The sequence below is a fragment of the Phalacrocorax carbo genome, chromosome Z (assembly GCF_963921805.1).
Source record: "Phalacrocorax carbo chromosome Z, bPhaCar2.1, whole genome shotgun sequence".
Taxonomy (NCBI): Eukaryota; Metazoa; Chordata; class Aves; order Suliformes; family Phalacrocoracidae; genus Phalacrocorax; species Phalacrocorax carbo.
In genome coordinates this window covers 85396257-85418270 of record NC_087548.1, presented here as the reverse complement: position 1 = coordinate 85418270, position 22014 = coordinate 85396257, and the positions used below count along the sequence as shown (strand labels likewise).

The window sequence follows — 22014 nt, the reverse complement described above, 5'->3', positions numbered from 1 at the left end:
ATACTCACATCAGCATAATGTCCCTTCATATCGCAGCGACTGCAGTGCTTATTCCAATAGGCTCTCTCAAGGCATTCCCTGAAGTAGTGGCCAGGCAAACAGCAGTTCAAACAAAAACGTGCTGGGCAGCTGTTCTGTAGATGACCCCTTTCTGCGCACAGGCAACAAGGGGGGACTTTCTATGGAGAAATAAAGAAAGAATTATGCTAAGTGATAATGTTTCAAAAGACTAAAGGAAAGAAAAAAAATCAAACAAGGAAATGAAGAAGAAACCACCCCAGATAAATGTCTACTTACTAGGAATTGCAGAGACGTTGTTGCATCAAGGAATCAACGTGAAGGAAGACTATGAATAGAGTAAAACTAGAAGTTGTAGCTCTGCAGACTCCCTGTACTTTCTTGATTTGGACCATGCATCAGAAGCACTTGTTAAATGCCTAGTGCCCAGGTTATTTACTCCATGAATACAGCAAAAATAATAATTGAACTGGAGAGTATATTTCCCTCAGAGCAGAAGCGTTGGGCAGTCTGTATGAACACTGTTTTTTTAATTAAATTTCTTAAAAGCTGAAAAGCAGAACTGCATCACAGGAACATGACGTACAGTATGCAACACAACATACCGGCCTGGTTTGCAAATGTGGTCTGTGCCATAGACCACTGCACTCTGGCTGGGACAGGGTTAATTTTCTTCATAGCAGCCTTACGGGGCTGTGTTTTCGATAACACGCCAACGTTCAGCTATCGCTTAAGGCTTTCTCTTTTTCCCAGCCTGACCCGCAGCGAGCAGCCTCGGTGTAGGCGAGGGGCTGGTGGGCGCCGAGGCGGACCCCAGCAGACCAAAGGGGTATCTCTGCCAAACAGCGTCATGCCCAGCCACAGAACCGGGGGGTGGAAGTCTTCCAAAGTAGGCGCTGCTCGGGAACGGCGTGGGCCTCGGTCTGCTGCAGTGAGTGGTTGCTTGTGCATCACTGGGGTTTTTCATCACTTACTATACTGTCTTTATCTCGAGCCATGAGTTTTTCTTGCCTTTGCCCTTCCAACTTTCCCCCCCTTCCCCCAAAGGGCTGCTTAAGTGAGCGGCTGGGTGGGGGCTTAGCTGCCAGCCGGGGTCAGCCCATCACAACCACGTGGCTACACGCGGTGGGTAACCTCAGGGTCCGAGCTTTCTGCAGACATTGTTGTGGCAACCGGCAAATCCAAACTCCCATGCAACTGCCCCCACTTCTTGACAGTATAGTGACTGATTTTTAAACCCTAACCCCTGGACAAACTTTCTGAAAAATTGGCATCTATCTCAGCTGCTTAAAGTTTTTCCAATTTCCTCTTGCCTATAATTTTAAACACTATTCCAATCATAGTTCATTACATAGATATCTACTTTCACTCATTAACGAAGGGTGATTTTTGGATTCCTTTTGTCCTCCTTATTGAAAATATATTTGAAAAACATTTTACATCTTAAAACCAGTTTCACAATATGAAAAAAGTTTCTATATTGTACTTGACTCTCGTTTTGCTCAGTTTATACCAACAGACTTTTTTCCCTTTATAGAAACAATAAAAGCAATGGCCTCCACAAACCAGACAGCTAATTTTATATAGTAAACTGATCTTGTACAAGCTATCCCTCAACCCGGAGCAACCTCTCCATGAAATAATAAACCACTGAAGCAATTCTTTTAATGGCGAGCACAAAAGAGTATTAAAGAATAGCTGCATCTACAAGTAATTAAAGTGTCGCATTTACCTTTGGAATAGGGCAGTTCTTGGACAAATGACCTGGTCTACCGCAATTTCTACAGGTAACATTTTTATCAGTTCTGTAGTACCGCATACTGGTATGCCTCACACTTGCATAGTTGGAGATCTGTGCCTGGGAGACAAGAAGAGAAAAATGGTTTTACCATTTCAGGTTCTGCAGGTTAGAGTTTGTTAGAACTGGAAATTTGTGAAGGTCACTGCTGGTAGTGTTCAGTCAGAAATCTAACTTTTTACAAGTACACATCCAGGTTTGAACTGGCTAATTCTGTTACAGAGAAACGTGCACTGTCTAGAAGTATTGTTGTGTTCAAACTCCCATGTTGGGCCCTTCTTTTTTGCTGTTTAAAATGGCAGTTACAAACGCAGTTTCCCTTGGTTAGCCAAGACACACTTACTCACTATGCCATTTCATGATAAACTGGAATTTTTCCCAGAATACAAATATAACTAACATTAATTGTAAACACAAGTTACATGTTCCATTGCACACATTAAGGGAAACTTCTTGGACAAAGTACAATGCTATACAAGTCTAGACCAAATCTGCAATTTTCAATTGTAAAGAAAGAGTTAAAAAGGAAAAAGAAGGAAAAAGAAGGAAAAAAAGAACCTGGGAAGAACTCTCCCAGTGACCTCACACATACTTTCCGCATAGGCAGACGGGATTGAAAATCCTGTCTTCAACCTTCACTGCTTAGTAAACATCACAATGGTTAAAAACTGAAATAGAACTTTGGACAAGTGAACGGGAGAGGTAAAAAACCACCATTTCTCTTAAGGGAAAGAGTTTGTTAATGTCACCTGATTACGTAAGCTTTACTGAACCTTGGAAAGGGAAACCCGAAGGAGCTGGACCTTACAGCTGAAGCTTACTCTTCCTGGGTGCTACGGCACCTTGCACGAGTAGTCCGGGTTACAGCCGAATGGTACCAACTCCTGAGCGGGGCCCCACCTCTGGGAGCGCAGGAAGGCTAACCAAACACGGACGGCTCGTAGTGCCGCCCGGGGGGACGTGGCTTAGAGGCCACAAAACTGTTACCAGTCTCTGAAGAGACTGGGGAGGAAGAGCTGAGTTCCTCCTTGCAGTCTGTGGAGAAGCTCTGATTCCCGGCATCCTCTTCCTGCTCTGCTCGTGTGCCTGCCCCAAGTGAACATCCTCCTACTGCGGGAGAGCTCAGGCTTTGCCTGCCCTTGGGACGACATCGGTAAGGAGTCCACACAAAAACTACAGATGGATTTTTCAATCCCATTTATCTTACTCTGCTTGTTAATAAACATAAAGGATTATGGATCAATCTGGTTGTCTGTGTTACCTCTAAGTCTTTATTAGAGATGGACCAGTCCACACCAACTTCTCCTGAAAAACAGAAATAAAATTAATTATATTTAATGTGCATTAATATATTTCTGTATTATATGCAACATTATGATTACTGCATTTATTGAAACTGATAACAGACTTTGAATGTATCAAAGCAGAGAAACTAGTTTTATCTTCAGTGAAGGAAAGCTATCAGCCTGCTTGGCACCAAACCTGATTGACCTTAAAATCAGCACATGTCCAGCTACTGCGTGGACTTTATTTGACACCACCATCTTATCCTGCCCCCCATGGGATAAATTCAGGCAAGGATTTAATTTCTTCAGAAGCAGGGACTCAATAACTTCTGATTCCAGCCATTTGAATTATCTCTTCCTGCATTCATGGGGATGCCCAGCTCAAGTCCAGAGGGTGACAGAGTGGGAGCACATGGAACAAGAAGTTAACACACAGCATAAAATACACTTTTCCTCCTTGCAAATTCGCCAAATCTGTCTTCAGCACCGCTTTCTGACTGCTACATGCCAAAATGACTTTATGCATAACCACGGGAACTAAGACTGTAAGCTAGTAACTCTATTTCAGAACAGGGTTTGGTAATGTGCAATAAATCAGGACGACACACTAAATTATCAGCTGCCACACCATAACCTTCTCACTCACAGCCTTTGGACTGGCTGAAGTAAAGACAGAATCAAAAAGGAAATTAAAGGCAATAAGCTAAAGAATAGGGACACAGTTACAGCTGTTTAAAAATTCTGCATGTCAACGCTGTTTACTTCTCTCACTGTGCAAAGACAGCTGTACCACCACAGCTTCTTTTTCATTGTTAAGGGAGGATTCATGTCAATGGAGGTGTTCGCCTTACCTATACTTTTACAGAAACCATTACAACTTGTGCGTAAATTATTCCTGCAAGTTTGCAGAATTTTTAAGGCAAAGTGTCACACCCTGCTCCCACAATCCAAATCTGAAGCATCTACATGTGTCATTAACACAAATCACAACATCAAGATTTACATACAGTAAAAAAACCAGTAAAAACGCACCCAACTGATTTTGATTGTACCGTTCATTTCCAATAAAAGGCAGATGACTAGAAATTAAAATTGTACCATCTATAATGTCATGTCTAACACTTCATTTACTGAAAAAGTCAGCCGCTTCAGATGAAATGTGTAATGTGATATCTGGACGCAAGGTACGCCACTCAGATGTACAGTGGGTATACCTTCTTGCTGCTGTTATTCATCCAAAAGTTGGGGTTAATCCTGTCTGCTCTGATCAGAACATCAATTTGAAATATTTCTATTTGCAACACTCACTAATGCCGACAACGCTGACGACCGCCACGGAGACAGCAGTAACGAATTAACTGGTCTGCCTGTGAAGCGATTTGAGCGATGTGCCCGACCTAGCCCACGTCCGCAGAGCGGCCGGCACAGCCGGGGCTCAGGCACAGGTATCCAACGGGTCCTTCACTCGCACATCACCCAGGGTAGGGAGCGGCCACCAGAAGGAGAGGCAGTACCTCGGCCGCACCCCTGGAGACCGTCACGGGACAGCATCGTGGCAGCTCTCCCCAGCGGAGGCGAGTCGCGCCTATGCCCAAGGGAAAGTTAGGCCTTGTGGTGCTCGTCGCTGAACGTAAAGAAACGCACTGGCGTGTTTGAGTGCATTATTTATCACTTGGAAGCCTGTTAGGGAAATTCATTCATAAAGAAAAATATATTTGTAATTCAAAACTCTGCCCTGGCAATCGGCCGAGGGCCGCGTTTCACAGAAATGCACATGCGGAATGGTTGACAGGCTACAGATCAGAATTACCGGTGAATTAACTGCTGTTAATCATTAGGCACGTCCTTCCTGAGGACGAACCGACTAAGTTTCTCTGCTTCACTGTCAAAATCCCCTGCTTCGCAGGGGAAAACCATGACACAATGATTCAAATATTCCTAACGCTAGAAACTAAAACTGCTCAAACCCGAAGTAAATACAAAAGCTTTACTGCTGAATGAAATATTTCAACAAAATCTCTCTTTATTAAACCCGCTTCGTGGCCTAGAAGTTACGTCTAATTCACAACAGAATGCATAAGGCTCTGTTTTTGCTTACAATAAATTCTTCAGACTGAAATATGCAGGAAGAGTTATGCTTCTTCAACCAACCTGAAATTTTGGTTTAGAGACATAGAAAAAGCTGCAACAATTTTTCTCGTTGACCACAGTATTTTGCCTATGACTAGATTGTGAAATAAATGACAGCGACTGCTCGAGCTGACAAATACGTCCCCGCTCCCTGATTTCGCTTGCTTATTTGGATGCATTGACTTGTGCAACAGGCACTTCCAGTCTCTGGGTGGCTGTGGGTTCCTCTGCGCTGCCTTTCTGGCCGCTCCACCTCCCACCAGCCGCGCTGCCCTTCGCTCGTCCTCCAGCAGCGATCCCATCAGCGGGCCGAAGGCTCCTTCACACCCGCTCTCCCTGGCCTTAGCACCCATCATCTGCTTTCACTCCTGGACGCTCAGAGCCGCGCAGGAGACAGGTCTGGGGCCGCACACGTGGAGAGGCTCTTCCCCCGAGGACACGGTGGTGGCTCAGCTCGCAGCCCTGGGGCGGGTGGCAGCTGGTGCCCCTCACCACCTCGGATGGCCAAGGACGATGCTGCTCCCCCACCCCACAAGCCCAACCAGCAGCCTCAGACCCCCTCCGGGGACTGAGAGGTGATTTTGGTCAAAGCACAGACATAAAATGTGTATGCTAATTACCGAAAGTTTCCATAGTTAGCAGAGACTGGTGCAACGAAACCTGCCCCCTGATGTTTTCCAAGGCCGAGCCAGTACAACACTGAAGTGTTTTATCCCTTTTTCAGACAGACACGCACACACACAGGGTGGATTTATGCCTTAAGAAATGGGGCTATGAGTACTTTACCCTTAAGAAAGCAGCAGTTCAAAAACTATTCCAATAACCTCTGTCAAGACTTTCCCGTTTCTGTGGAGAAGTTGCACACACAAAACTTACATGACTTGAAACATCCTATGGGTTTTCACAGTGTATTAATAAAATCCTCCCAGAACACCTTCAACAAATTTGTGCTTTTATTCTTTCTCATCTTCATTTGTTAAAAGCAATCTCCTTTCTAAGATTAGTTTCTAGACTTCAACTAAAAAAATACAACCAACCTTGCCACATAAACTTCTTGTATTTATACTTTGAAAAAATGATTTTGTCAAATCGCAGAACAGGGAAGAAGAGAAGGGAAAGAAGACGCCAGAAAAAAAAGACAGACAGGATGCAAAATACCGTTTAGATGAAAATGGAAGCTCTGTGCAAGGTTCTTCTTTTATAAACTATTACACTTTGGCTCTCCTGCATCCCTGTACAATAGGACGAATGGTAAGCAACAGCTTTGCTTTTATTTAAAGAAAAATTTTAACAGACCATTGAGATTCACATGTACCCCTCCACCAGCATGCGAATGTAAATTGCCGAGCAGTGCTCATGATGAAGCCAGATTTAGGACCACTGTTCCATGTGCATTCAAGCCTTCCCTCTTTCATTCCAGAAAGGGAGAAGAGGGGCGGCGGGAGAACGACAGCCAGCAGTCAAAACCTGAAATTGCCTGGAGGAACAAAAATCTGACTGAGAACAAACAATAAACTGTTCAGAAGATTTCCTTATCTGCCGTACCACTGGTGATCCCAGCGGCTGAGCAGCCTGCCCCAGCAAGGCAGGGCACAGATTTTGACCCCACCGAAAGTCACACTTTTACTTCACTCATCGGCACGGGGAGAAAACGGGTCCCTGGTCCCTGCGCAAGTTCAGCCTGCAAGCAGTTTATTTTGTTACCTCATTTTACCGTAGGGCCTGGACATTCAGCTTTGGAAATAAAACACCGAATTTTCTAAAAGGGGAAGGCAAGTGGTCCCCCCCTCCCCCTCCTTCTAATTGGAATATACATGCAGATATGTATTTTATTTAGTTTATTTTACGATCAATTCATAGAGACAGGCTGCTTCAAGCTGTGACGGTACGATATGTGGCCTGAAGGGCAAATACGTTTCAAAGCTGGGCTTTAAAAATTGGATTTTGACTGCTAATTAATATAGCACATTACAGAATAGAGAACCCTAATTACATTCTACTGTAAGACCTCTGTGGTAAGGACTGTTTCAGACATATCTCTGAACAGTATTTAGCACGTCAGGACACAGCTTCTAGCTGCTACTGGAGTAACGAACAACATTTTTAAATGATAAGCCTTAAACCCCTACCAATGATCTAGATCTGTAATAATTTCACATTCTGACATTTCACGTATATCTGAAAATTCCTGTTTACGTTTAAAGCAAAGTGATTCAAGTCACATTGTAACGTAATTTGCCATAACGAGCTTCACGGTTTTTGTGTTCTTTCAAAAAACAAGGAACAGAAGTATGAAGGGATAACAACGATGCAGCGTCCCAGAGCAGAAATCGAGATGCCTCTCTACACCAGATTGTGCAGAGCACAGGATTTCAGGTTTCTACGCACTAGGATGCACTACCCAACCTTCTCTTGAAGCAAGGTGTGTTCCAGGTACCCATAGGTATATATGAGGGGTGTATGCACACACACTCACACGTACGCCACCAGAAGTTTTTGAAGCAAATGATGCCTGCTCTACAGCCACTGAAGGGTAACTGAGGCAGGAGCTAGTCCCGCTGATGCTGCCCGACGTGCCTAGTGAAGCTGCATCCAGGCACAGCGCAGCTCAGGTGCGCGGGCTCCGAATCATCGCTGTTTGGGGGGGGGCACCGCAGGTCCGCACGGCCCCTTGTGCAGCCAGGGGATCTCAGAGCACTGTCCTGAGAGACCAGTCACGGGCCCACATCTCGGACTCCTGGCTTCCTGCAGTCCCAGCTTTCTCCCAGCGCCCTGCAGGGTACCCCAGGGCCAGGAGACGCACAGCAGCCACAGCGGGTGAAGCCCCCTCTGCATCACCCAGTTACCTGAACTAACCCCTGCGCAGAAGGAATGGGATCGACTGCAGTATTTTTCTTAGACACTTCTCAGGATTTCTCAACTTTGCTTTGGTGAGGAAAAGGTGATTTGCTTGAAAACAAGACACCTGCTGTTAAAATGGATTACCTGTCAATATCTCTTTAACACAACTTTAAGAGAGATCCATAAACTCCCACAGAGAAATGAGTCGATGTAATCATTGACAGAAGTTCAATTTGAGACATTTTCTCATGGCAAGGAAAGATCCTCCTGCCCCTCCCTCTGGTATCTAATATACATATAAATATATATGCTCAGTAATATGCACATTTTTTTTTGTCAGTGAGAAAATACCTGCAATACTTTATTTTTAGCAACTGTTATCTGATCCATCATGATGCTTTTGAAAAGCATCACAGTATCGGAAAGACGTCAGTGAACAAGCAACAAAACTCAACCCATTTTAAAATGAATTAAAATGTAAGAAGTCGACTGAAGCAAAGGCAGCGTTGGCCAAAAGCATATCAGAGTTTAAAAAGAAAAAAAAAATACACCTCTGAACAGTCCCGCATAAGTGAAAACAAAAACAAAAACCCCAAACCAAAACCGAGACCTATTAAAGTAAGTTTAAGCAAACTTAAGCAGCCATTACCCATGGGAGAAGACTTAACCGTCACTGCCAGAGAAGAAAAGTCTGACGGCTGGGGGCTACGACATGGTACTTATAATCCCCAGGCAGCATGTTCGGCTGGGGCCCGCTGCAGGGCCAGAGCTGCAGTTCTCAGGAAGACTCACAGGTCATGAAGTTTAATACATGCGAATTAAGAGCATTTAACCAAGCAGAGATGCGCACTTTTGCTATTTAAAGCAGATATTAACAAATACAAAAATCACCCGGATGTTAGCAAATACTGCCCCTTTTTATCAATCGTCAGGCATCTGGTACGGCATTTCGGCCACGTACCTCTCTTCTGCGCAGCAGAACTGCTACACAACTTCTCTAACAACAAAGCCTGCACCGTCTTCCAAGTGCATGCCCTTTCGCATCTACCTCAACTCCATATATTCCTGCGGCTGTGTATAAGATGTTCCATCCGCTAAGTAGGAATAAAAACGTGCAGTGAATAAAGCAAAAGATAACATACGTCTGTAAACCATATTCTTGAGGAATACGTATACTATCAAACTGCTAAAGTACACAGACGCACGTTAAAACACAAATACATCGAGTGTCTTTTCTACTATGCAAGTGCGCATAATTTTCTGTTTTCTCTCTCATGCTATAAACACTGCTTCCTTTAGTCTTGACCACTGCTAGTAAAGTTAATTCACAAAACTCAGTGGCTCATGATTTTCAAAGCTTAGCGCAACATTTGCAGAACAAAGTAGGTTTTTCTCTCTTTTTGGTGGGTACAAGTATGGGGACCACAGGAACAGTTAAATTCATGGCATGGTTGGTCTACCACACAGTCGGGGGAATTCTTTAAATAGAGCCTGTCACTCTCTCTGCCCATCAATGGGATTTCCTTCTCAAACTGCTGATTCGTTCAGGTACACAACAGAGGAAATTTCAGTTAACCTTTGTTTCACCCCGGGGAAAAATCTGTCTGAAAAGTATAAAATGAATAGATTTTAAAAAAAGAAAATAAAGAAAGAAAAGCTGCAGGGTTATTCTTCCTAGTGTTCACAGCAGTCAAAGTTAAACAGAGAAAAGGAGGCAAACATGAACATTTTATTCCCACCAGAGAATAAGGTATAATATATGATTTAGAAATTCCATTGTCTATACTGTGATTTCTAATTTAGAGAAGGAAAGACTGAACACAAACCTATTGTTCTCATTGGGTGCATCAAGAATTCACTTTTTGACTATTTCCTATATGACTGAAAAAGGAATAATAGATTACTTTGAAGAGAAAGCCTTTTTAGCTATTTGATTAAGTTGTCTTAAATACCTTTCAGATTCCAGCAATTCTTGGTGTAGAGAAAAATAATAAACGCTAACTCAGAATTAGATGTGAAAAAATGCATACAGAGATAAAATCAAAAATACAGTCACAAAATAAAGGGAAGTTTCAGGATAGATTACTGCCAAAAAAGGCCTCAGACTGTTCCAGGTTATTAATTAAAAAACCTGTTTTGAGATAAAATTATAATTTCAAAATAGGAATAACAATTTTCATTTTCTAGTGTCATTCATCTGACAACACGCCTGTAGTATTCACTCCAGTATCAGACTGAAAGCTGCTGTAAGCCTCCCCCGCCACCAGCCCGCGCAGGACTGACCGCCGGCAGAGCTTGGGCAGTATGGCCAAGGTCCTGGCATGGAAGACTGGAAGGTCTGTGTGGGTTTAGCTCTAGTGGAAGTCATATTCTGAAATTTCTTATGGGGTCAATAGGATGCCAAGAATTGATCCTGTGGTACCAACTTCAACATCACCAAGACTATTTCTGTATTTAGGTCATCGTTATAGTGCAGCTGAGTTTGTCAGTGGCGATACAACACTTCATTGAAGAACGTCATAAGGGAAGACGGAGGCTCTGGCAGCTGTACAACCACGCAGAATCTGCACCTCTTAATCAGCCCTTGAAAAGTGGTATCTATTGTAGTTATCAATATTAACAATTAGATTCAGAAGCCTAACAAATAGATACACTTTGTTTTGATGATTTGTACAGATTCCTTTACATAGTCAGCCAAAATGGTACTCAATTTATGGCTAAGACCGGAGCCTGAAGAGTACCGTGGCTTCACTTCTCTGGTATAATTTAATAGAAAATCTACAGTTGCATATTGGGAGTCTACTTTGGCAACATAGTGCATCTTTTTCCACCAATACAGAATGAAGGAGATACATAGAAGGAACAAAGTCCATGGAGCCTTATTCTACTGAGGCTTCTGGTGTCTGATCTGGCAAAGTCGCTGTGCCTAGAAGCTGTGTAAGAGAAGTGCCAACAATATTATGCTTCTCCCCACAGTGGAGCAGTATCTGGATTTAAAGCTCCTTGGAAATCATTCATTAACGCTTCAGCTGAATCACAAACCTAAAACCATTAACCGTCAGCTGTACCCTATGAAAACAGCATGGCTCTTTTGTTGCTGCCATTAGGGTGAAACACGGAACTAAATTCCTCAGTTTGAAGAACACTGATGTAGATGAATAGCTGCAACCTGTAAAACTTAATTGGGGCTCTTAGTTGCCTCTAATTTTGCTCTGAAATTCAAAAAATCTTTAACCCATTAAAGAAAACCCCTCACATTTCAACACAGGCTAACCACCAGTCTTTGGGTATGGGCTAGAGCTTCAGTTCAACTTTCTTTCATGCTGATAACCTGGCCCACTGGGCAAAAGCAAGCTAAACCATCCCAGTTCTGACAATTCCCTCCCCCCTTCAAGGTCTGACCAGACTCCCACACGTGATGTGGAAGAAAACAGATCTTGGAACACAGGAGGAACCACCACGGGGGGTCCAGGATGAGGCAGACCCAGGGTGGTCATGCTGGATCAGCTCTGAAGGTGGCAGTTCTCCGTGCTTTCACATTCTTTTCCTGGGAGCATTCAAATGAATGCTGCAGTGTCTAACCTATCTTCAGAGAACAAAATATAACAACTAGACATCGTGGCTTGATTCTGATTTGGCACTCCTGCTGCTCTTAAGAGCAGCAATTTATAAATTGTTAACACAACCGGACTTAGACCATGGCTACAGCTTTTCAAGGTTTTGAAATATTACACATCATGTGGCAGCTTCACAGATATGAAGGAGGAAAGCCCTCCACACTTGTAAAGATACAGCTGGAAATGTGAACACCCTTGTACTGAGGCACAATGCTACCAACAAGGTTTACAGGTTTCAAAGTTAGCACGGAGCTCAAATGTGTCAAGAGCCACCTAAAATGACACTAGAACAGAATGCAAGAGAGGCGTTTACCCTGTCATTACCTCCAGATGACAGGAGTCCCCAAAAGCCTGATCAAAACCGAGATGCAGGAGTTTGTGTTACTCTGACGGCAGAACTGAGGTTTGAGCTAAAGCTAATATGGGGACCTGGAACGGGTGAAATCCTGTTGGATATATCCCTAGTTCCTCTTTTGATCTTCCTGAGGATTATAGCAAAGATGGAATAGGAAACACATGTAGGAGCTCTTGGAAAATATTCATACTGAAAGGAATACTTCTACAATTCAGGAACAGGAACTAACATCACTCCATGGATTTCCCATAAATCAGAAGGCGTACCTGAGGAAACCTCCCCATTTGCCAGGCACGAGGAATACAAACAGCACGCTGGGCACTCCAGTGCCCCTCCACGTTAAATGTTCTTCAAACTCGCACTTGCCGGGAAAATGAGACATGAGAAGTGACCCAGTAACACAGCACTCTTAACAGTAAGCGGTAACAAGCGCTGATGCAGCAGAGGATGCCTGACAGCACGTAGTTATATTATGAGAAGAAAATGCCAGTGTTAACACTCTGCTCTAATTTTGGTCTTCCTGAGCTTTTACAACCTTGCTGCCACAAAGGCAGATTCTTTGGTCCGTATCTGAAGGCACGCACCCACAAACACCTCTCACAGCAGGAAGAGGCTGAAAGATCTTCTCAGCACCTTCTTCATGGTTCATAAGTGTCCTCCAAGATGGTGCAGTGGCTCTTCTGAGAGACACGGTCATGGAAGATTGTAGTTTGTCCTGGCAAAGATGCTCTCAACCCACCAAGCAGCTCTGCAGACGCTTCAAACATCAAAGCACCAAACAGCACTAACCTGCTGTGGGGTCCCCGGGAATCATTGGACTCTGAGGGGCAGAGATGGAAATGCAGCAAAGAAGTCAAAAGAACACAGTGTCCTTTTCCTTTTCAGTCCTTATTTTTTGGTGTATTTTGTTCAGCACGACAAAGACATCCTTTTCTTGGGAACAGAAAACAACTAGGATGGACTACGTCTCAACATCAGTCTTCTGCTTGGAACAGAAAATACAGAGTCTTCCAGAAACACATAATTTCCATACTAAGAGGCAAAATTGTCAGATGATGAAAAATGAAGTGTCCTTCCTAAAGAGCTACTAATTCTCACCGGCTAGAACAGTTTAGTCCTTGCAACAAGGACCACAGCAGAAAAGATGTCACTCTCGTTCCTCCTCTTTCCAAAGAAAAGTGAGAGAGGGAGAAATGAAACGTGGTCTCTATTCATAATCAGCAGATAACAATTCTCAATGAGAATTCAATTTTTGCTGAGTTAAAAATATTTCAGTGGTACAAGGGGAAAAAAAAAATTTGAGACCCCTGCCTGCATCTCTGTTTCCCGCACACGCTGTCGCAGCGGTTTCGACAGCGGGTGCAGGCACCCCTCGGGGTTTGGACAATGCTCCACTGCAGCACAGGAAGAAAATATTTTTTGCACAATTAATAAATAAAAAATATTTTTAAAATAATGTTTACTTAATCTTTTTGTTATCCTTTTTTACTTTCTATAGGAGTGTGTATTCAAAAACGTTTGGAGACCCCTGCACGACACCATGGCTTTTACTAGCAGCCAAAGAAAGAGGGTGAGCCAATTTTCTCTACAAAAGCCTGCGATGAATCAAGAAATTGGAAGTCCTCACACCGGGCTTTTTCCAGATCCTCAGGTCCCACCTTTAAAAGATCATGTATATTTAGTACACGTGCTGTCTTTCATTCTTTCAGCAGAAAAGCTGGAGTCTTTTGACTCCGGAGGAGGATGCAGCATAACCGCAATTGACACTTGAACACCTGGGGCAAAAGCACCTCATAAAATACTACAGAGGTAGTTGTTTACACTTTGAGTATTTGTCTCTGTGGTTTTGGTTTCTTTCCACAGCAATAGGAAAAACCTTCTCACTTTTACCAAAACCAATGCGTGTCTTAATTGTGCTATTGTATTGAATGACAACTTTCTTCCAGACGTTCTCCAGTAAGATGAGCTTTTCAAACACCTGAGGTCCTTGATAACTGCACCCCTTCCCAAAGCACCACCACACAGCATGCAAGGGAAGCATGTTGGAAATGATGTCATCAGCACCCTCAAGTCCCGTAGTGCAAAGGATGCACTGAACAAATTCTTTTCTGGGCAACAGCCCCTTGGCCACAGTTCTGGCAAGGCTTCAGAGAGCTGCCGGCACCGGCCAGCCCAGCTCCTGTTGCCAGACTGTTATCTAGGCGATGCACTTAACCCCTCACACACTCAGCAGCTGCCCAGTACAAACTGGAGGGCTGCTCAGCATTCTCCAGCCAGGGAGGTAAGAAGTTGCCTGTTGGAATAACCCAGGATCACTGGATTCTGAAAGGTAGACGCCGAATTTGTTTAAGATCCCGAGGACCGGTTAAAGCATTTTACTGGGATTTACTCCGAAACAGTGACACCAAAAATGAAGGCATCTGATGCTGAACTTACGCATCACTGGTAACAGTGTGGATGTGTAGAAGTCAGAGGAAAAGTCAGCCCTGTTTCACTGAACTGCAATCAGACAATAGCAATACTTACGCTCTGAATGCACTGCTAACCAAGTTTCAATGATCAACAAGCATTAAAGTAGAACCATCGTGCTTTTAGGCATAGATAATGTATCCTGTGCTCTACTTTCTACTTAGAAATTAAGCATAAATATAGTTTGCGCTGGATGTGGTTACTGCCCTAATAACTGTACCTCAACCAATCTGTACTCGAATTCAAGTGTCCTGTTCTATGAAAAAATAATTGGGGGGAAAAAAATGCAAGTTGTCCATTTGGATGTATAACTGAGGGTGAATAAACATGAGATCAGGGAAGAAGTGCCCGAATGGTTAAGCACCATATTAACTCTGGTGGATGCTGCTCAAGCACTTCCACAGCCTGTGTTGATGCACTCAAGATATAAAATAGTTACATGGGGACAAGTAGAGCTCACGAGTCTACATTTGATTTTAAGCATTTAAATTCTGAGAGTTTAACAAGCCTTTGCTGAAAATTAATCAGACAACAGAAGTACTGAGTAGTTAAGATGCATACAATTATTTTACAATAGCACTTTAAGGTATTTAATGCACTTTTTCCTGACATTAATATAACTGGAAGCTGTACTGTACACAAACTCTTGCTACCTGAAATTAAAGTACTGCAACTTTCAACTTTTTACTGTTCCTGTAGGAACCTGTTATGCACTTAACACTTATAATTTTAAAAAATTTTATTTATAGTGTTTTGTTTGATTAAAGCTTTTTGTTTCTTTGTTTCAATGTTGATTTTTAAACACTAGTATTCTTTCAAATATGCAGTTATTTAATGCAGCTCAGTAACTTCATGTGCGGGACTGAAATGTTTGTATTAATCAGAGAAAGCTGAAACATACTTGAAGTTGTGATTTAAGTCATTCTTTTCTGATAAAGACTAAAAAATCTAATCAGTTTAGCCAACATACCTCAGGTGAAAATCCCTTACCCTGGTCAATGCAGTAGTTATGATTCTACTGCGCAAACTTACTGAATATACTTTCCATATTGCAAGTCAGGGCAATAATTTCTGAAATCTTTGATTCAGGTTTTCCCCCTTCGTCTGGACAAGAGCAAGGGACGCCTGAATCGATTAAAGGGCTGGTTGCAGAGCGGATTCTGCTTCTACCTAGCAACACTCAGAAAAAATGAGTCCTATCGCTGAAAAAAATTATCAATGCCTCATTTAAAATGTGCAACCAACCAAATTTCCTGAGCAGTGTGGTAGCTCATCTCTCCTTTAAAAACAAATAATACAGACACTCTCTCTTACTCCCACTGCCTTGCAGTAGGCTGTAAGCACAGAGGAAGGAGACAAGAAAAGCAATAAAATGCCACGTCGGATGCTCTGAATCCTTCACCGGGGCACAGACTTTGCACTGGGAGGCGAAGCCACCACAGATCTCGCGAAGATCAGTCTAAGTTCTCATAGTCTTGAGGAGCAGGGAAATGGAAACACCGGGCAAACATTAAAGAGATGCTCATGAACTGAGATGGCAGCACAAAACACACAACTTGAGAAACGACCAACTAGACTTTAGGGGAGAAGGCAAAAGGTGACGCGCATCTACGCCCCGAATTTGGCTGGCCATCAACCAGCACGCGCAGGGCACTGGCCAGCGGCCACCCTGGCATTTGCAGAGGCTCTCCATCGACACACAGCAGTCCTGTCTTCTGGTCACGTCTTCGCAGTGGAATAACATCCACACTGGGCAGGTTTCATTTGGTGTGGGCTTCTCAGACACCGCGGTAGGACAGAGGGGTTTGCTGCCAGCGCTGGTGGTTTGGTAGTGGATCAAGCCCCAGATGTCTTCACCTGAGCCTAAAAGAAACTGGCTGCAGAAGGTGTTTTTGCTGGAGCAACTGGCCAGAGCAGGGACTGCAGCCAGCACTGCCTGCCTTGGTGAGGCACTGCATTTCAGCACACCACTAACAGAAAGGCACCGGCACAAGTGTGCGGCACAGGCCGACACACAATGACTACGTGAGCTGGCACTAAAGCCATTTCACACACGCGTCTAGTTCTGACGGCTGTGAATGGCCACAAGGTTTGGCTTTGATGTTGAGTGCATGTGGTTTAGAAAAAATAATCCATATTTGTATCACCACTTAAAAACCAGACCTACAACATTCTTCCCATATACCAACCTCCTAAAATGAAGGCAAGACCAGAGGCAGGAAACTGCTAAAACATTATCACTTCTGGATGGCAGTTATGACCTCTGGTAATAATTTTACTTCGAGGCCTTGACATATTTACAATAAACAAATGCCAGGATGCTGGAGTTTGTCCCCCCTTTTACTGTAAGACAGTGATTCAGAAGATCCAATACAACCGAATTCAGATATATATTCTGCATCTACTGTACCAGTTTGAAAATAATCTATTAATTTTCAAGAAAATGTGAAGACAGTATATCTGAAATGCATTATTTGTATATTTGCTTTAGTATCTTGTGTTCATATGAGATCAATAGCTCAATGACGCAGCAGGAAAAATGTGATCGTATTATTACTTTTTTTAAAACAGAATTGCAAAGGTTAAGTGTAAGGGAAAGATAATCTGCAATTTGTTACCCAGTAAGACTCTTCAAATTATTTTAAAAAATGAATATACAGTACTAAACTGGTTAGCCACCTACTGAACCTAAATGCATCCAAGTAAACAAATTATTTAAACAAGACAGATTACATCACTCACCAGCAACATTCAAAATCTAAGAAAATGCATGGGCCAAGTACTTACTATTAATCTGCGAAGGGAATGCACTACTAGCCTCCCTCTCTTGGAAATATAAAGAATAATAAATTAACTGGTCGTTTGAAAAGAACATATCTAAGGAGTTGTAGAAACACTCGTTTCCTTTTTTGCCATTGTCGCTGATGACATGCTCTTTGAATTGTGTACCTGCCTCCAGCCTTCATTATTTCTACGTTTCATTATAATGAAGGTTATACTTTGACTTCCAAGGCTGCTCGCCATTATAAAACCCTGCAAAACCTTCCTTTCCCTTGCAATCCCACAGTGCCATAAGGAAAACGACACACAATTCTTCCACATACTACTTTTACCCATAACATCACTCCCTGCCACCACACAAAAAAGCAACGAGTGTGAAGAACCCAGGGCCCAAGAAGTCCACAAGGAGTGCCACCTTTGTTACCTGTTTCAAAGGGAATGCTTGGATCACAGTATCTTGGTGGCCGGCAGCAGTAAACAAACATGGGGAAAATATGAGCTGCTTAACCATAGACAGTATTTGCACTGTTAAAACCGTACAAATGCGTTGAAACACCCAAAATCGCTAACTTTTTAGTCAAATCTCCAATTGCTTTATGAAGCGCACACGACGATTTTGTTTAAACGCCCCGTAACTTTGAGGTGTACAGCAACCGGCGCGAGGACTCCCTCCGTATGACCGACGTTGCACAAACGTCAGCGTTATGACACTTCCACGTTAGACTGCAGAGGACTGCGCTCTCGTGACTAACTGTGAGAGAACGCAAATGACAAAGCAAAGGCTGGACCGTGACCTCCTACTTCTGCCTGTCACTTCCCTGCCAGAGCAGAGGAGCCCCAGCGCCAGCACCATCCGCCGGCCGAAGATGCCCTGGGCCGTCCGGGCAGCACAGCTGGCCCTGCACCCGTCCCTTCCGGACCCACCCCAGGGCCCCCCGCTCCCCACAGGCGGCACCGGGGGAGCCCCCTCGCCCGCCCGGCCACGCCAGCGGGGTGCAGCTCCAGCCCAGGGCAGGGCCTGGAGCCCCTCGGCGTGGGCGCCCAGGGGTGCTGTGCGCTGGGGACCCTGCTGCGGGCACACGCGGAGGGATGGTTGCTCGCTCCCCGCTTCATTTTCTGTGCTGACCTCCTCAAGGTTCACGCTCGTATTTGCACTTTCAAATGGCATTTCATGTGAGACTGAAGGTACAGTTATCACCTTGAGCACCTGTGATTTCATCAAAGAATCACTAGGGTTTCTGTTTTTTTTTAAAAAAAAAGCGGCATTCCACTATTTTATCAGGAATGTGTTTTACCTGCTGCCGTATACGATTTGTTCAACCAAAGAAGGTACTGTAGCAATCCCTCTGGGTTATTTTGGGCAGAGTTTCCAAAGCTTTCGCAAATGCCTGCAGGCTTTATTCGCGTTGAATAACACAACCTCCTTTTTTTCCTTCTCTTTTTTGAATTCAGCTATTCTTGCACTCAGACAAATTTTTAAAAATTAAGTTTCTGTAAACACAGTGTTATCTTAATAAGTTCAAATATTATTAGACTGTTCCCCAGGGGAAGAAAAGCAATATGTTCTAAAGCAAGTGGCTGTACCCTTTGCAGAAGGTGGCTATTCTGAAATTAAGAAATGCAAATCATTCTACACTTTATGTGCCTCAAAGTAAAAATAATGATATTAAATTTTAAAAAGGTAGCATAAGATATTGCTGCTTATGCAGGGAGCATCAGGATGCCAAGGGACCCAGAACGATCCTCGGTCTAAGGTTTTCAATGGCACAGACTAGTGATCACAGGATGCTGGTGATACTCTCCAGTTACCCCTGGCAACCCTTCTCAACTGTAACGATGCTGCCCTACAATAGCTTTCACTGGGCAGCTTTCTCTTCACTTAGCTGAATGCTTTGGGACCATCTGCGTCGGAAAGCATAAAAGGCCAGCCTGCCTGTGGGCCCGTCACTCTGAACACCACCTCTCTGACCCCGATTAAATACAACTTTCAATCCCTTTTGTCCTCCCTGTTGACTTCTCCTATTAAGGGAGCCCTTTGACAAAGAAAGCGGAAGAGTGGACTAAGTGCCCCCAAGAAAGGTGATGTCTGATACTGCTCAACACAAGGATTAGCAAGCCAATACATAACAAAAGCAAGTTTGGGGGAGGGGTAAAGAGGAAAAGAAAAAAATGGTTTTAGCCAGGTCTTTGACTAATTCAGTAGGTACACAGTTCAACAAATAGCTATACAAGAGGCCTGCTCCGAAAGAAACAACTACTGGAGAACAATAATTTGAGGAGATACCTTTCAGCATCATGACACAAGGCCATGACATTGACAAGAATGGTGGATATATCATTTGCTACCTATGGTTTTTCAACTGAATTTTGTGGAGAGGAAAGGCACCAAGGATACTCAAGAAGTTACTGTAAAGACAGACTGCTTCCTACAGAAGGGTCTTGTAAAATATCTTAACCTCAGCCATGCAAGCTAACTTTAAAGGCAGTAGGATACAAAACATGAATGACAAGAACAACATTGGCTACAGAAAACCTACATAATTTGCTGTGTGAGAGGATTGTTTCCAAAGCACATACTAAAACACTATCTGCTTTTTTGAGCGTGCAGAGCATCTTTGTCAAAAAGAGACAGTACTAATCTGTTAAATTTTCAGCTTGAAAAGACTTGCAGTAGCAATGGGGTGTCCTCACGTAACACGGCCTCTGAGCCTGAAATCAGCGGTCAGCACCGGCGAGCGTCCGAGTGGCTCCAAAAGCGCGGCGGCAGGGAGCGGGAGCATGGGGAAGAGCCGAGTGCCACTACTCCCACCATCCGTGCCTAACCTCAGCAGAAGGGACCAGCCTCCTGGCCAGCGCTCTCAGCAACAAAGACGAACAGCTGGGAACCTAGCTGTGCCCCCCCGCGAGACAGAAAGTAACGCAGCTCCAGGAGCGTCTGCCCAAGGTACGGGGCAGTAAATACTACGTGATTATCATAAGGGGAGAGTCAGGGAGTGCCTCAGCGCAGAAGATGTCTCCACTGAAGAACATGAAGCCAAACAGATGGGACTTCTGTAGAGTGAAGCAGCAGAAGGGATCATCAGGGATTCTATTTCCAGAAAAAAAAAAATACTGAAGCAGTAAAAGTGACCAGAAATGAGAAACAATAGCGGAAAAACCATACACAAAACAATCCTTAAAAGAACCACAACGAGTTCTGGGAGCAGACCTTGTTTCTAACCCCAAAATCTAATTAGGCTAGGGAAGGAAGCAGATTGGCCCCATGAAAATGCCAAAATGGGGCACATCTACCTGGTAGCATATTGCGAAGGATTACAGTGCAACTGCTTGCCAGCATAGGTTTTTTTCACACTACAGCTAAAGAACATTTTCCTTTCTTTACAACAGCTCTGCCTCCCGAACCTCTGAAGTTATGTCCATCACCCTTCCAGATGAGGACCAGAAAAGACTTTGTCCAGAGCATGTCAGGAACGCTTAATCTACTGGTGTTTGTACAAAGCATCATGGTGTAAACCCTCTTCTTCTCAATCCTCTTGGCGGGGCAAATCATCACAAGAAGCAAAGATTTTCAGAGATTAAAAGCAAACTGGGCGCCTCATCAAAGCTGCATTCACTTCTCAGCCATCAGGAAAGCCTGATTTTGCTATTTAGAACATCAACTATTGGCAAAGTTGTTCTCTGTACAACTGCTCTAAATGTCCTCGTTTGCAGATTAAGCTCAGAAGCTTGACCTGCAGAGGCAACGGCACTGCTGCCCATACCTGATCCCCCTTATCTAGCCTGCTCCTACCAATTCCAGTCAGGTGGTTGTTCTTTATCTTGTTAAATAAGCGGCTGATCTCCAGGTTTCACTACATCACCAAAACGTTCTTATAGTGCCTCTAACACCGTCTATCTGTATGGTATTGTAGTGCAAAACTACTGTTAGGAACATAAGGCAGTTGGTGGTCCTAAACCTGAGAACTGGTTCTGCATTAGACCAGGCAGAAATGGGGTGAAAGCACATGGAATGAGCAGAAGTTGCTGGCTGTCACAGAACAGCAACAGGAAGAGACACAAAATCAGCGGTTTTTAGGATGAACTTATGAGAGGAGACATGCCACTGGGGCTGGTCCAGGCTACGGAACAACCGGGCTCGCAGCAAAGGAGGCTTCTTGCCCTTCTGGTGATAAGCAGCATATCCAAGTCCAGTGTAACTGAGACTGCATCAGGGAGAAGCTATGCAGCAGAGGAGCTGTAACATCAAACTTCTCCTCCACTGGCACGGGGAGGGAAGAAATGGGGTGACATCAGCCACGCCAGCTACCGGAACGGATGGCTTTACGCCAAACCTGCGTGCTCCCCCCGCAGCTTGGTGGCGCAGGGCTGGCAGGCGCAGCGGAGCTGGCACAGGAGCTCTGCGGGCAGCGTGCTGCGGCTGGAGCACGGGGCGTCCGCTCTGAGCTCCACCGCCGCTGGCGGGCGGCGCACGGTGGGATCTCACACACAGATGGACGGGTAGGACAAGGCACAGCGAGGCAGTTGTGGACGGAAAAACAGAAATATTCACTCAGAATATGCTAACTGTACCATTACAGCACGGCGATCCCTCTTTTAAATAACAGGCTAAAATTCTGCCTGCGTCAGTGAAAAACCTCCCTGCATGCAGCAGGGCCAGAGTTTCACCCACTGCCAGCTCACGCGGGCAAGATCAGCAGCGCACCGCTCTCCCGCCAAGCT

General features: G+C 44.2%; 1 protein-coding gene across 2 annotated transcripts in view; it reads right to left on the bottom strand.

Moving 5' to 3' along the window:
* The window catches only part of ZCCHC7 (zinc finger CCHC-type containing 7), a 123409-nt gene that overhangs the window by 36843 nt on the left and 64552 nt on the right, over positions 1 to 22014 (bottom strand). For both annotated transcript variants that reach the window (XM_064437907.1, XM_064437908.1), the window contains exons 5-7: positions 3078 to 3121; positions 1751 to 1876; positions 9 to 179 (exon numbers count right to left, since the gene is read on the bottom strand). In XM_064437907.1, coding sequence (XP_064293977.1) covers positions 9 to 179; positions 1751 to 1876; positions 3078 to 3121 — 341 coding nt within the window. The remainder of the gene's footprint in view (positions 1 to 8; positions 180 to 1750; positions 1877 to 3077; positions 3122 to 22014) is intronic.